Genomic DNA, 16,457 nt, shown 5'->3' on the forward strand with positions numbered 1-16,457 from the left:
TGAAAATGACTAAGATGGAAAGTCTGTCGTTTTTCACGGGTGGGATTGGAACCAAGGAAACAACAACAACAACAACAACAAAACCCTTCTGGTGAAACTACCAAAATCAAGAATCACTGCTCACCTTCACTCTTTCATTCCTCTTTTTTCCCACCTCAGGAACAAACTCCCACACACTCTTCAATCACATTCTTCCCTCCAGGTCTTCAAAACAGCTGTTCACCACCATCTCATATATTGCCCCATCCAAAACCACGATCTTTTCTACCCCCGTTAATCCAGCCCAAACCCACGTCCTTAATATTCCCTGTTTTTCTTCCTGAAAGTCCCTGTAGTGTCCATCTTGTTTACCCTGTGTACACCACCCCATCCCATCCCGCTCCCTTCCACAGATCTCTGAATGTCTCTGTTCCCCACTATTTTGTGCTTCCCTCTCCCATGATGGATCCTGAGCAAATTTCGTTGAGATTGGATGATAACGACCAAATTGCGTACTTAGTTTGATCATGATAATGATTATTATGATGTAACTAGACAAGCCTTGTTGTCAACTAGCGCTCTCAAGTGCCGGTCCATGTGTGCTAATGAGTGGTTGCAGCCGAACATCATTCATCATGTCAACGATATTCCCAAAAAATAATATAATCTATTAATATTCTACTCGCCAAGTAATCAATCACTCATTCAAACTTTTCACAAAATATATTAAATCAATTGCTCGGAAAATTGCTTCGTAATCCATTGAGTCGACACATTTTTTGTTTTTCGACCAAAAAAGTGTGCGTGTACAATCGATATCCTGTCCCCCCCCTTCTAGAAAGTGGGGGGGTGGGGGGACGGGGACATGTTCCCTTCCTTCCCCCACTGATTGACGCCTAAGGCGGAGTCCATAATCACAGGCCCCCTGATCAGTTTGACCTTTCGACGGGCTAAAGGCGTTCGGGTTAGGCCCGTATAAGGGCATTTAGCGTTCTCCAATGGAGTCTAACCAGGACGTGTTGCTTTGGATCTGTGCAATAAACCCACCAGAGTTCACAGAAAGCCTCCGCTTTCTGGCAGAGTGTGAACTGGCACTGCCTCCGCAGTCTGCTATGAGCTTGCTCATGGTTGTCATGCACGAATAAATCAAAGCAATGAGCTTTGTAGCTTTTTACATATAAACAATCCGTTAAGGTTTGCCACGGGTCTTACTAAATTCTAAATGGTTCACTCCAACCATGGTGTTCTTTATACATGACTTTATATCATTCATTAAAGTGAAATATCTTTCATTCAAAGTGAAAAATCATACAAATATTCATCGAAGGGAATTTTCAGCCATTCATTCAATGTGAAATATCATACAATCATTCATTCATCAGTCAAATTTAATTCATCAAAGTCAAATTTCATTCATTTAAACATTCATTCATCAAAGTCAAATTTCATTCAATTCAAACATTCATTCATCAAAGTCAAATTTCATTCATTCTTCAAAGTGAAATTTAATTTATTCATCAAAGTAAAACCATTGTGAAACATCAAAACCATAATCACTCAATCTGATCATCATATTGTTTCAATTTCTATTCTTATATTAATGACGAAAATTCAACTTCAGTGAATTTCCAAGGAACTTGTGTTAAAACTACCATGTATCATCTTCAATTGGATGTGAAATGTATGTGACATCACCGATAGGTTTGTGGGTCCAGCATGGCTTATGAATCACACGTGTGAAGTCAAATATTTATGACAAACCCCGAGTCAGGCAAGACATCGAGGACCATTTATAAAAGTACATTTTATAACTATATATACTTTTGGGGTATCATATGCTTATACATTGTAAGCAATAACGAACCGTGCTTCCCCATTGTCTCGGGTCGCTCACCTGCATTAATTTTTTCATTTATTTGTATTCTAATTTATGGATGCTTTCCAACGGTTCTGTGATTTTTTCCTGGTTTATCGGCTTCGATGTCCGTCAGCACGCAAAATTACCGTGCTTACCCATTGTATCGGGTCGCTCACCTGCATTAATTTTTTAATTTATTTATATTGTAATTTATGGATGCTTTCCAACGGTTCTGTGATTTTTTCCTGGTTTATCGGCTTCGATGTCCGTCGGCACGCAAAATTACCATGCTTCCCCATTGTCTCGGGTCACTCACCTGCATTCATATTTTCATTTTTTATTTTCATTTACAGATGTTTTCCAATGGTTGTGCGATTTTCCTGGTGTATCGGCTTTGATGTCCGTCGGCATGTAAAATTTCAGCTTTCTATGTCACCTGGAAGGTACCGAACTTTAATATCAGTCAGTCAGTGAGTGAATGAGTGAGTCAGTCAGTGAGTGGTTAAAATGAGCTTTATATGTGATATGATTATTAATATTTGGTGTCATCACCAATCACAGTTAGGGGTGTATCATTAACCTGTATAAACCGGGCGTAGTGGCGTGCGCCTGTAATCCGGCTACTTGGAGGCTTGGGTTGGAGGATCGCTTGAGGACGGGAGCTCTGCACTGGGCCGCGCTATGAGAGGGTGTAGAGCAGCCCGGAATCATGGCGAAACCCAATCCTTATCCCTGTGTAGTACGAGGCGACCAGGGTTGCGTCAGGAAGGGCATCCGGCGTAAAACCCATGCCAAATCAGTATATGGATCATAAGGGATGATCCGCTGTGGCGACCCCTAACGGGAGCAGCCGAAAGATGAACAACAACAACAACAACAACAACATTAACCTGTATAAAAACTGCAAAGCTTCAGTCACCAAGTGGAAGGAATAGCGATTTGTTGCCCTGACGAGCCCCAATAAGGCCAAAACTAGTGGGTGGCTTTGCTTTTCATCTGCTTGACCTTGGCAGATTTGCTTTGCCATTGTGTAATGATTTCTGTAGTGTTTTCAATTAACAATAATACAATTTATTTCAGAAAATATCACACTTTGCACTTTTTTCCATTTATGCAATTCAATGTCTTAAACCATAGTTAAGTTGAGTTTCAGTACAAGTCGAGGCCCGGACTTCTAGAAAAAAAACAAAAAACGATGAACTTGTATGCCAAAAAATATGGTAAATGTTTAGTACCTTCTAGGTGGGCTGGAAAGCTGAAATTTGACGTACCCTACTGATGAAACTTGAAGCCAATATCCCAAGAAAAAAAGGAAAAAAAGCCATGAAACCATCGGAAAGCATCTGTAAACAAAAATATCCTTTAATAAAAGTAGGCCGGTGCAAACTCAGTCTGCTCACTGTGGGTCATGTGACCAAAGACAATGGAGTTTACACTCTAACTGGTTGCGAGGAAATTCTATCATGAGCCGCTTCCACCTCTTATTTTATGACTTTTACCATATTTACATAAAAACTACTATAGTTGTAAACTTTTCAATAAAGAGCTCATTCTAATCACTAATTCTTGATTTACTCGAGTTATTTAGCTGCTTATAGAATGTAACCACAATGGGCTTTTAAAATAGGAAAGGTGACCAGACTTTTTACATTAGAAAGGAAGCATTTACAAGTGATTCCTATGTCCACATCTCTGATCTATGATGTGCCTAAGCAACTTGAAACCAATATCCCAGGGATAAAAAACCCATCACAAAACAGTCTAATTTTCTGTAAATGAAAATATCCGCAAATAAGTCAGCTGGTCCAACCTTAGTCTGCTCACTGCGGGTCACCTGACCCAAGATAATGGACAAAGAAATGGAATGCTTTGCAGAATATTGCCATGGCAACAATTGGTATATTCAGCTGAGCGTGCCAAGCTTTTTATTTCGTTTTAAGTCACGGCTACGGAAGATTGTGCAGCAAATATCTAATACATAAAGGTATTTATTTCTAAGCGCGGACTCACTCAATCACTGATATAAATGTTTCGTACCTTCAAAGGTATACTTCGTCAGGTCAGGTTCGATCTGTGACCTGCTACAGGTACCATGTAAACCTGTACTAACCTGTTCCATGGTCGGGTTGTCGGCGACTAAACCGTCTCCCCCACCAGGTTTTCTGGTGAGGAGGGTGTTTGGATATGGACACCCAGCAGGATTAAAAACAAAACCTGTCAAAGGGCGGAGGAGCTAATTGTGAGCCAACGGCCATCCATATCTAGTGCCCAACTGTGTCTGCGGACGTCCTCCTGCAGTTGGGTTACTTCTTATTAGGAGGTTGGTGGCAGGATTTGCACTCCAGCCACCGTAAAACGCTTCATTCCGCAAAACGCAAAAACGCAAAAAAATCTGAAAACCCACTCCGTGGGAGTACCTCCTGTGCAGCTTCCCTTCGCAGGGCAGCTCACCGGATGATGGGATTGGGGCAAAGCCTTCGGGACCCCCAATCTTTGATAGGAGGGAAACCACGGGGTAACATCCCTGGGTCAGATTGCGGGAGAGTGTGTCGGAGTGGTGCTGAGGTGTCGTCCACCAGACGGCGGTCTCCTTGGGTTAACCTGAGGCGGTCCCTTCGGGTGGGTGCCTGGAATGTCCTATCCCTAAGAGAGGATGATCACCTGTCTCTGTTATCATCTGAGCTCAAGCGTTTGGACATCGGGGTTGCAGCTCTCTCTGAGGTTCGGAGACCGGATTGCGGCGAGATAATGGTGGGTGGTTACACCTACTATTGGTCTGGTCGCTCTGATGGTTACCATACCCAAGGAGTTGCTGTAGCTGTGTCCAATAAGCTGACCCCAATGATAATTGAGGTAACACCGGTCAACGAGCGTATTATGAGATTAAGGATTCGTCACTCCTTAGGTGTCATTTCCCTGGTCTCTATTTATGCTCCGACTGAGGCGAGTGATGTTACCGTGAAGGACACATTCTACGCCACACTCGAGTCTGTGGTTGATCAGTGCCCCAGACGAGATACACTTCTAGTCTTGGGGGATTTCAATGCATCGACTGGAACTGATAGGGATGGTTATGAGGTGTGTGTTGGTCCCCATGGGTCAGGAACTATGAACCAGAATAGCACTAAGTTCCTTGACTTTGCAAGAAGTCATGGACTTAGGGTGGCTGGTTCATGGTTTCAGCGCCCGCAAGCTCATCGCTGGACTTGGTATTCCAACGCTGGCGGTGTGGCAAAGGAGATTGACCATGTCCTCATTGACGGTCGCTGGAGGATGATCCAGAACTGCAGGGTCTACCGGAGTGCTCAGTTCCTCAATACTGACCACAGGCTTGTTGTAGCAACTCTAAAGCTGCACCTTAAATCCTGGAGAATGGTACCATCCCAGCCTAGGCTGGATGTTGCCAAGCTCAGGGATGAGAGAGTAGCTGAGGAGTTTGCGAACAGGCTGAGTGGACACTTGGGGGTCTGGGTGCTTTGGGGGGTCCTGAAGAGTTGTGGAACACCTTCAAGACCACCGTCCTTGATGTTGCCGGTGGATGCCTTGGAGTTCACCGCAGGGCAAAGAAGAATTTTGTCTCTCAAGGGACACTGGATACCATTGACCAGAGTCGCAGGGCCAGGCTGAATGGCAGAGCTGAGCTGTTCAGGGAGCTGAGGCGTAAAACTGTACGTGCACTGAGGGTGGACAAGGAGGCCTATGTGCGAGGAATCTGTGAGGGGGTAGAGCATCACCTGTGGACAGGTGATTCTCGTCCCGCTTACAGGGGAATTCGCGCATTACGTTCATCCAAGCCCATCCCTCGGAGCACTGCAGTTCGAGCAGAGAGTGGTAGGCTCTTGACAGAGGAGTCTGAAGTGAAGGCCCGCTGGGCCGGTTACTTCGAGCGGTTGTACCAGGCTGATCCCCCAGCTGTCGAGTTGGACGTCAAGGGTGTTACAATCCCTGTTGCTGACCCTCGAATCAACTGTGGTCCACCATCGCTTGTGGAAACACGGGCTGCGGTGAACCAGTTGAAACGGGGCAAAGCTCCAGGGATCTGTGGCATCCATGCCGAACTTCTCAAGGCTGGTGGAAATGCTGCACTCGTGTCGTTGCATGCAGTTTTGTGCTCTGCCTGGAACACAGGCATCATCCCAACTGACTGGAAGAGGGGCCTTGTTGTCCCTCTCTGGAAAGGGAAGGGTGATCGCCAAGACTGCAACAACTACCGAGGGGTGACGCTGCTCTCAGTGCCGGGCAAGGTCTTTGCTCGGATAATTCTTGATAGGGTTCGCCACCATCTGCTTGAGCACCAGCGTCCAGAGCAGTCAGGCTTTACACCAAAGAGGTCAACGATTGACCGTATCCTTGCACTTCGTGTACTCACCGAACGCAGACGAGAGTTTCGGCAGGGGCTGCTTGCAGCCTATGTTGATCTCTGTAAAGCGTTCGATTCAGTGAATCGGGATGTCCTCTGGAGGATTCTTGGTCTTCGTGGGGTGCCACCGAAACTGATCGATCTGATGTCTGAACTCTACTCTGGTACTGAGAGTGCTGTGAAGTGTGGTGGTACCGCCTCTGACTTATTTCCAGTTGTTACTGGAGTTCGTCAGGGATGTGTACTTGCCCCCACACTTTTCAGCACTTGTATGGACTGGATTTTTGGGAGGATGTCGGAGAGATCAAGTTGCGGTGCATCGTTTGGCAATGTCAAGATCTCGGACCTTGATTTTGCAGATGATGCAGTCATCTTTGCGGAGACTTTAGACATCCTCTTGGGGGCCCTCGAGGTGCTGAATGAGGAGTCGGAGCCATTGGGATTACGGATTTCTTGGGTCAAAACAAAGATCCAGGCTTTCGGTGACATCTTGGATGCTGCTGTCCTGTCTGTGTCTGTTTGTGGTGAGGATGTTGAGGTCGTGGATAGATTCACTTACCTTGGTAGTGATATTCATGTCTCCGCAGGTTGTGAGCCGGAGGTCAATAGACGTCTGGGTCGGGCCTGGGGAGTCATGGATTCACTGGATCATGGGGTGTGGCGCTGCCGGTACCTGTGCGGGAGGACGAAAGTCCGAGTCTTCAGGTCCTTGGTACTTCCAGTCTTGCTCTATGGGTGCGAGACTTGGACTTTGACCAAGGATCTGAGACGGAGACTTAATTCCTTTGGTACCAGGTCTCTTCGGAGAATCCTTGGCTATCGCTGGTCGGATTTTGTGTCCAACGAGCGGTTGCTGAGAGAGACTCGGATGAGATTTGTTACCTGCATAGTCCGTGAGCGTCAGCTGCGGCTGTATGGACATGTGGCTCGTTTTCCTGACGCTGATCCTGCTCACCAGATTCTCTCAGCGAGGGAGTCTCATGAGTGGAGGAGGCCAGTGGGCCGACCACGTGCCTCATGGTTACAGCAGGTTGACCATCATCTCAAGGAGATGGGGATGGGCCTGGCATCTGCCTGGGGGATGGCCAGACGGAGGCCCCTGGAGTACCGGCGGAAAGTGGACGCAGCGACGCGCTGTTCTGGCACATGCTCCCATACCTGACCTGACCTGAAGGTATACTAGAATGCTAAAATTTCACATACTGATACAACTCAAAGCTAATATCCCAAGGAAAAAAAAATCACAAAACCATCAGAAAATATTCATAAAAGAAAATATCCTGAAACTAGAATGGCACTCATTAGAGCGCATACTTCCACTGGCTGATTAGTTTATGTTTTGTATCCCACTGAGAGGCCGGATCGGCATCCTGACCTTAAGCAAAATGGAATCGGCTTGTTCTTGTCACCTACCCAACTCAACCACCAAGTTTTGTCCCAACCCATCCACAACATTTTGACATATCGTGCTATACAGTATATTGTTTTTGGCCCTATCCCTCAATGGTGGAGAATCATAAAATTCTAGGATCGAGATCCTCACCAAAAATCAAAGAATTTGCCCTTGTCACACAGCCAACCTGTCCACCAGGTTTTGCCTGAATGTGTCCATAAATTTTTGAGATATCCTGCTCACAGGCAAACAAACAGGGGTGAATACATAACCTAATACAGTGGAGGTAATAAAAGTAGGCCAGTGCAGACTCTAATCTGCTTACTGCAGGTCACATAACCCAAGACATTGGAGTTTACACACCAACTGGTTGTTAGGTAATGCTAACACGAGCTTCTTCTGCCTCCTATTAGTCCCCGACCAGTATCACCGGAGGGGACTATAGGGTTGCTCTCCGTCTGTCAGTCCCACCTGTGGTTTTCCAGATTTTGTTCCCATACCCTTTAACATATTCAATTGAAACTTGATATATGGCTTTATTATGATAAGTTTCAGAACAAGTTTGAGTTTCAGGGGTTTTGTCAATCTTTCAGAGTTATGCCCTTTTTCACACTTGGATAATATCACATTTTATACATTTGTCAGTGTTCAACTGCCCTGACTCCACCCCAATAAAATCATGCGCTGCCATTGCATGAAGCAGCACAGATCGGCAGGCCTCAGGCCTTCGGCCTGGGCCTGGGGTAAGTTTCCTGAGTTCAAATCGAGCTGTTAGATAGGTTCCAGTGCAATTGGAATGATCCCAGGTATAGAACCACGGTGTAATAATTATATGTGCACTTAAGCCGGACGCATGTTTTTACTTTATGTTTGTACATAGGGTTATTTTTAATATAAAATAGGCAAAGCCGAGAAACAAACAAAACAAGGTTGGTTTAGAGAGTTTCTTCTTCTTCTTTTTGGTTCTGGTATCGGCTCGTGTGTTCGTTAAAGCAAACTTGTTATTTTTTTTTTATCTCTGGTTTGTTATCCTCGTTGTCTTTATTGATTTTAAGTCTACAAAAGATATCAGTAAATGAAAATTGTTTTGCCTTTTATTTTTCCGAATAGACCCAAACACAGTGGGCTCGAGTTTCTTCTTCATTTTGGTTCCAGTATCGGTTTGAGCGTGCGTTAAATACAAACAATTTTTTTTTATCTCCTGACCATTCATTGGAACTGGTAGGGGATATGTATTGCAAAGCAATTCTCGCTCTTATTTTATAACTTTAGCCTTATTTACACTTTAGCCTTATTTACATGAAAATTACTATGGCTGTAAACTTTTCAATAAAGAGCTCATTCTAATCACTAGTTTTTGATTTGCTTGAGATATTTAGTGGTTTGCAGGATGCAAGCACAATGGGCTTTTAAAACAGTTGAGGGAGACCGGACTTTGTACATTAGAAAGGAAGCATTTACAAGTGATTCCTATGTCCACATCTCTGATCTCTGTTGTACTTAAGTATAGATATGTTTCAAATATTGCTAATTACGAAGTAATTTTAGTAATTAGCAATTTGTTGACTACCATATATTCGTAGTAATGATAACACACTTAAATATTTCATATTTAATTATATTGCATATTGATTCACAGGACTTGTCATTTATTTTTGATCATTGTTTGATTAAGTTAATTATGAATCTGAAACATTTTTAATTTGTCTTTTGTCTCGCATATCACTGTAACCAAGTGTTCTTGAATGTAATCTCTCTCACAAACCACTTTGTCAAATATCTAAAGCTTGTATTTATTATGACAACAGTGCAGAGGCAACACGTCATTGTCAGTGTATGAAGGGTGTTGAGGCACCATCATTGGGGTTTGGTGAGGAATCCGCCATTACGTGATCATGAACACCTGTTCCACCAAACACTGCTTTCTCTTCACTACTCTAATGCTGGAATCGATATCATGTTAAACCTATTCTTAAATCTCATTCTCTGACCATACCTTTCTGCTGGGCAGAAATCGTAGAAAATGGGACAGCTGACGTCGAGATTGGGTCTGTGAAGTACAACAGTGTTGTACGTGTATTTCAAAAATAAATAAGAGGGAGGTGAGGAGGGAACAGGGAGGTAAAAGAAAAGGCGAAAGAATTAATCACCTGGAAGTATACAATGAATCAAACAATACATCTCAAGACAATGTCGACATCATTCAGTCAGTGTAGAAAATCATTTTCTCAACACATTGGCATTCTTTTTCAACACTATGAATGAAAGAGATGATGTGGGTGGGTATAGGGGGCTGGGAAGATATTCATGCAAGAGGAAAAGCAAACCCATCCTACTATTAATTTTTAAATGGTCACTGGCTTTGACACCAATACAAATTTTTATTATGGACCCAAGGCATCAAAAAGCTACATATATTAAACAGTTTCAAATGGAGCACCTCGCCACCATTAGAGAATTTAAATAGCATCAGATGTGGCAATAAATGTGAATTGTTGCTCCCAGCTTGCCGGCTCGATGACAGAAGACGCCATTTACATTTTTGCTTCCTCCATCCCTCCACACGTTTAAAATCCTGTGCGGGTACGGGCAACTTGCAAGTTTGAAATTTCATTGTGCGAGAAATGAAATATCCAGAATGTGCAATGTTAGAGGTGGAGATTATTTATGAGCAGGAAAACTAATTTCCTTGGTGAGCATGAGGCTTTCACATTCCTTTTCGACCTCAACTAAGAAAATATTGAAAAACCAATCGGTATCTTCCTCAACATTCCCATCCACGTAAAACCAGTAGTGTGAGGTGTTTCCATTAAAAGTCCTTTTAATCCCCCCTATAACTGAACGATGAACAAATTTCAGAAAAGCAAAATTCCTTTATAAAAGCCCCCCTCATGTTACCTACAATGTGACAATATTATTACCCAATGTACACAAAGGGAAAAGCGGGGTTAAGCAATTGGTTCATGTCCATTCGTCTGTCTCATCAGTTTTTCATCGTCAGTTTATCATAGAGGAACAACTTATTTAAATCGAATGTTATATTTTGAACACGAATCGGAGCATGAATAGGAAAGCAAGTTTGCCGTTTTACAGTACCTTGGCTCAGAATTTGTCCCGACCGCACATGCGCAGAGAGGAGCGAGATAATATTTTTACTCTGTCTGTCTGTCTGTCTGTCTGTCTGTCTGTGCCTGGCAGTCAGACAAAATGGAAAATCATTCCAAACAGAAAATGTACTGTTTTTAAGGATGCTATAAAAGACACAAACAACAGGCACGAATAACTCATGTTACATGTCAGACAGGGTGATGTAATATTGTTGTGGTGTCGGGTGTCGGCGGCGAGCACGACCGCGAGGCGGAGCAGTAGAGTCGGCTTCACCGAACACCCGGAATCTAGATCGTGCTTCTCGGAGAACTCCGAAAGGCACGGGTCCCTTACAGGACCATGAATCGCCAATAATTTGGCCGGTGGATTAGGGTTAATTGCCAACTTCAATATACCTAAGTATCCACGCGGCAAAGCTACTGGGGAATTCACACTCTCGGCAGGCCTCGAGCGGAACGAGCCGTTACCGTGCTCGAACCGTGCGTAACCCGAGCGGATGGTTACCGAGGTCCGTCGGTCCAAATGTACAACAACGGCAACGGCCTTCCTAATTCTCGTTCGCAGCACGGCAAACCAATGGCAGAAAGGACAAGGACGAGCTGGGACATTCAACAATAGGGGTATTTATTTACAATGGGGGGGAAGGGAACATACAAAGAACAGAGTTATCCGAATAAGAAATGTATCAAATGTACAAGCAAAAGCACTTAACAATTCTACTTAGGCAAGACAGGCCCGCACACAGACACGCACACCCCAAAAGAAAATGGACCCTCCGGGTATTTATTCGGCTTTCCAGCCGAGGAAGATAGTTCGGCTGGGAGTCAGGACAGCTGGCTACCTGGCAGCGAGCGCGCGGCTGGTCGTCCACACCTTCTCGGAGCTCCAGTCGCCAAAAGCAGGAACCAGGGTAGCCAAACCCAGAGGAGGGGAGACGTGGTGATCTCCCTTGATAAAAAGTGGTTGACCGCTCGTTGTAATGCGCCAGACGAGACACCTCTGAAGCACGGGATGCAGTCCGCCGCAAACCCAGGCAGAGACGCGCACTCGAGCAGACTCAGGATGCAAACTTTTTACGCTTGTCCCGCCAACCGCACTTTCCTTTTAGGAGGGAGGGCCTCTTCTCCTGGCCACTCGCCTTCTGATTGGTTGGACTCATCGCGTGATTCCCTGGCCGTCTCCCATTGGACAGGCCCACGGTAGGTGGGGCAACTCCCACACTTCTGGGTGGAGTCCCGATCGGAGGCGTTTGTAGCTCCACCTACCTCCTCATCTCCGACCATGTGCGTAATGGCGATGGTGTTGAGTGGGAGACGGGGCGGGTGAGATGCCCGCTCCTTGCCGATTGGCCAAAGAGGGACGCCATGCCTATGTTAGACTCCGCCCACATGCGTGCTCGCCAGGTTACTGGGAGCATGAGATAAAGCCAGCAAACAATGTGTCCCATTAAATGGATATCGTGGATACAGAAGGTTGCTTTTTGTTCCAACGAGATGATAGGTCGAGCGATGATGCGAGTGCTCGACAAACTGCCATACTCTTGTCTGCTTTGAAGGAACGAAGTTAGCCCTGTTCAATCGAGACAGCCATAACGATCTCCGTTCCTCCAACAGTTTCTCAGTCGCTTCTCTTTGGCTGATCACGGCAGGAATTGAATAATACGATTTATTGTCTCAATTAGATCTAGTGTGACAGCCAACAACACTGTATGTATTCATCATTGTTAACGATCTCCTGCAGCTATAAAGATTAGCATATTGTGTTATGATCGGTTTGTTTGCCCGTAAAGATGGCGGCACGTGTGAAGTGCCCAGATGTGTGACGTCATGTGAAATCTATCAATAAAGCCTTCATCTCCTAAACTGCGACTCAACGTCATCTTATTACAGTGTATAAGGGTGATGTATATAAGACTATGCCTGGTGTTGGCTTAATGGTTAGGGTGGCGGGCTTGGGATCCTAGGATCCTGAGTTCAAATCCCACTTGGCTGTTGAATACCAGGTGGGGTTAACTCTGCCTGTCATCCTTCTGAGGTTGGCAAAATGAGTGCCAGCATGCTGGTATACTGTGTCGTAGTGGCGACCCATCCAGGATTGTGCCCAATAGCCACGGAGACTGCCGAGGCAGCACCAATGCTCTGCACAGCGTATGGTCCCAATGGATGGATGGATATAAGACTGCTTAAGTAGTACTAAATTTCTGCATTTTTTTTTAATTCAAGATCTTTAAAATCATTATTTTATTAAAATTGAAGTATTATACTTGAACACTGTGCAGGGTATCGTGTTCTATGAACTCTCGAGTTGAAAATGGTTTACAGGACGTTTTTAATCATAGTAGGAGAGATGTAATAACAGAAATGCATTTAAATCACCATGAACCCGCTGTTATGAAAACGTATTGAATATTCAAGTTTATCAAGTCAAAACTAACCGATGGAAGGGATTTTTTGGGGGGGGAGAGGGATCAGAAACGTTGGACTTCAACTTCAAGTACATGTACAGATGACCCGACTCAGGTGGAAAACTAGATTGTGGCTAAATTGCGGTGAACGCACCTTGACTACGAATTCTGGATCCACATTTGAGGGTTTCAATATCCCCTTGGTCCGCAGCATGCCAGCTTGGGACTGGCTATCGACCCCGATTCGCTTTAAGTTCTCTGGATAGCAGGAGGGGAGTTGTATAGCAGCATTTGTTCCTCCGGCATTTGGTGAGCAGAGCCTACACTGAGCCTGTGTGTGTAATGGCACATTGTGGGGAGGGAAGATGTGGTAAAAATTATTATTATTATTATTTTTGCAATGACTAACTTTAAACATCCAGTTTCAAATGTTTCTCATCACAGCTGGTCTACACTCAGCTACTGGAGCCATGACCAACTCACCTGGCCCTGCTTCTCTTGGTGGCCTTCCCCTGCTGAGTGAGACAGTTGCCCAAAGTCCAGCACTTCTGGCTCATCCACACACTGAAGACCCCGAGTTGCTCTCACTACAACAAAACACACGCTCATGTAACTCAACTTCAACATTCTTGCACTGCTCAATTATCTTGCTTCAACTTTATTCCGCAGAAGACTGTCAACTTTAACATTACATTTGTTTCCAAAAATGCCACATGCCATTGATGAAATGTTTTCGCAACTATTGACATTTTCTGTCTTACAATGGCAATTATCCAATGAAGTTCCATGAACACAAAGCTGAGCACCCCACCCCCCCTCACATTTCTTTATCATGTTTGTAACATGCTCACCCAGCTTGGCTCTTTTGCAGTGAACACTTTCGGAGTGATAACCAGGAAGTCGAGCCGACCACTGGTCCCCATGGCAGACAGAACTTTTAATGGCTGAAACCTGAGATGGAGTAAACGATAACCACTTAACAAAACAAAATCCGAACAGTATTACACATGTCAAAACATTCCAACCCTCCCTACCCCTCCACAGTGTTGGAGGCTCATGGAGTATCACCAAGGACATGAAGAGAAAACAATTTACTCGTACATTAATATTAAGGACATTAGGAGACAATAACTTACTTTTACATGGATAACTAGAGAGTTCATAGAACACGTTACCCCGCACAGTGTTTCAGTATGTCTTTTTAATTTTAAATAAAATAATGATTTTAAACATCATTAAATTTTTTTTACAGAAGTTTAGCACTTTCGAAGCAGTTTTATCACCCTTATACACCACCCTATTTAACATGTCCAAGTCCTGCTAAATGGAAGGTTTTCGAAAATGCAACAAACACGATTAGTGCTCTCGTGTTCCAAGTACAACAAACCCTCAAATATCGCGGGTTGTAACATCACAGGTTTCGACCAATCACGGGCAACCCATTGCATTCCGATTTAGTTATCGTGGTATTTAATTTTGGCCAATCGGGGTTTTTGGGGCTAAGACGAGTCATTGTTTGCGTCTGTGTGTGTGATTACCTCCCATTACGAGCCTTTTTTTGTTTCTCATGCACCGTTAGTTGTCGTGGTCAGACCAGCATACGGGAACGAAGCCAAGTTTAATAAGGAATCGTCATCGAACGGGAAATGACATTCGGAAATTCTGAAAGAGTAGGTCTACCAGATCTAGTAGATACACAACAGTTGTTAATGGTGCCCAAAATAATGTAAAACGATGGACAAAATTAATTGTGCCAAAAGGCTGAGAAAGGTTATGACATTGTGGAAAAAAATCGAGTTGTTAAATGGGTTGGCAAGAGGTCAAAGTGCGGCATCTGAGGGTCACCGTTACGGGATCAATAAGTCGACTGTGTTGTAAACGTGAGTCAAATATCCGTGCTAACAAAGTGCAAAAGTGTCATTCCAGTTCAGGGATCCTCTTATTGAAAGGATGGAAAAGACGCTTAATGTTTGGATCAAGGACAAACAGAAAAAAATGCTTTTGAGTGGACCGGTGATACGGGAGAAATCATTGCGGATTTACCTTTTTGAGTGGAGCGGTGATACGAGAGAAACCATTGTGGATTTACCAACGATTCCACGAGGCACTCGGGACAGAGCTTATCAAACAGCCATCGCAAGTTCTACATCCACACCTTTGTAACCTCCACCCTCCAACCTATACCAGCAGCATCATCATCATCATCGAGCTAAACCTTGTGTTTTAAATTTACGGCAGAGTACAGGACAGACGAGTACATAATATGTTTACTCTCACACACCTCGCTGTTTTGTAATAAATTTAAAAGGAGAAAGGCTTGTGTGTTTGCTTATTACCTCTGACAAGAGAAGGTGAAGGAGGTTATGTTTTCACCCCCCGTCTGCCTGTTTGTTTGTCTCTTTGTCTGTGTGCAGGATATCTCAAAAAGTTGTGGAAGGATTCGGATGAAATTTTGTGGACAGGTTGGATGTTTGACAAGGATGAACTGATTAGATTTTAGTGAAGACCCGGATCCAGATCAGATAATTTTTTTTGAGTGATTCTTCAACATTTGAGAGGTAGGACTAAACCGATAAATAGCACGATATCTTAAAAAGTTGTGGATGAACTCAGACAAAACTTGGTGGACAGGTTGGTTTGTGACAAGGACGAATTGATTCGATTTTGGTGATGATCCTAATCCAGATCTGGATACGAGAAATTTTTAATTTTAAAAGTGATTCTTCACCATTGAGAGATTGGGCAAAAAACTATATATAGCACGATATTTCAAAAAGTTGTCGTCAGATTATGACAAAACTTGGTGGATGAGTTGTGCAGGTGACATGAACAAGCTGATTAGATTTTGGTTCAGATTGGGATGCAGATCTGGCCTATTAGTGGGATACAAAACGTAAACTGTTCAGCCTGGTGGAGTGTGCTCTACCGAGTGCTGTTCTAGTTCTGATTGTGATAGTAAAGGTTATTAAACAGACATTGCAACAAAACAGAAATCAGGATGACACCAATGGGCACAAGAGTAGAATGGTGTGCTTTGGTACCAGCGGCGTGTAGTACGAGTGGCGTGATGTGCCATTTTCCCTGCAGCTTGAAGTGGTCAGAGATGCATTTGGAGTGAATGATGGCCAATCCTCTCGGCTCAGCCATGGGGACTCCTGTACAGATGCAGGCGAACTGGCCAAGGGGAGAGGAAAGGAGGCCCAGCTGGCAACATCCGCCCCAAGGTGACGCTGGTGATTTCCATGTCGAAAGCGTATAGATCCATCAGAGTGGTCGAGCTGTCCCGGAAAAGGTGGCAATCCCCCAAATAAATAAATAAATAAGGTGGATCATCTTCACCCACCAGGCAGATGCA

At 44.3% G+C, this 16,457-nt stretch overlaps 1 protein-coding gene and 1 pseudogene across 1 annotated transcript in view; one reads left to right on the top strand and one right to left on the bottom strand.

Annotated features, from left to right (window-relative positions):
* Positions 1 to 16,457, bottom strand: part of LOC147018250 (uncharacterized) — a 91,641-nt gene that overhangs the window by 4,734 nt on the left and 70,450 nt on the right. Inside the window, exons 13-17 of the mRNA XM_085897772.1 lie at positions 16,144 to 16,380; positions 13,954 to 14,053; positions 13,586 to 13,689; positions 13,257 to 13,433; positions 9,587 to 9,640 (exon numbers count right to left, since the gene is read on the bottom strand). Of these exons, the coding sequence (XP_085753898.1) occupies positions 9,587 to 9,640; positions 13,257 to 13,433; positions 13,586 to 13,689; positions 13,954 to 14,053; positions 16,144 to 16,380 (672 nt within the window). The remainder of the gene's footprint in view (positions 1 to 9,586; positions 9,641 to 13,256; positions 13,434 to 13,585; positions 13,690 to 13,953; positions 14,054 to 16,143; positions 16,381 to 16,457) is intronic.
* LOC147018251 (signal recognition particle RNA) lies at positions 2,426 to 2,566 on the top strand (annotated as a pseudogene).

This window comes from Eptatretus burgeri, chromosome 10 (assembly GCF_056783735.1).
Source record: "Eptatretus burgeri isolate ZD-2024b chromosome 10, Ebu_testis_v1, whole genome shotgun sequence".
Taxonomy (NCBI): domain Eukaryota; kingdom Metazoa; phylum Chordata; class Myxini; order Myxiniformes; family Myxinidae; genus Eptatretus; species Eptatretus burgeri.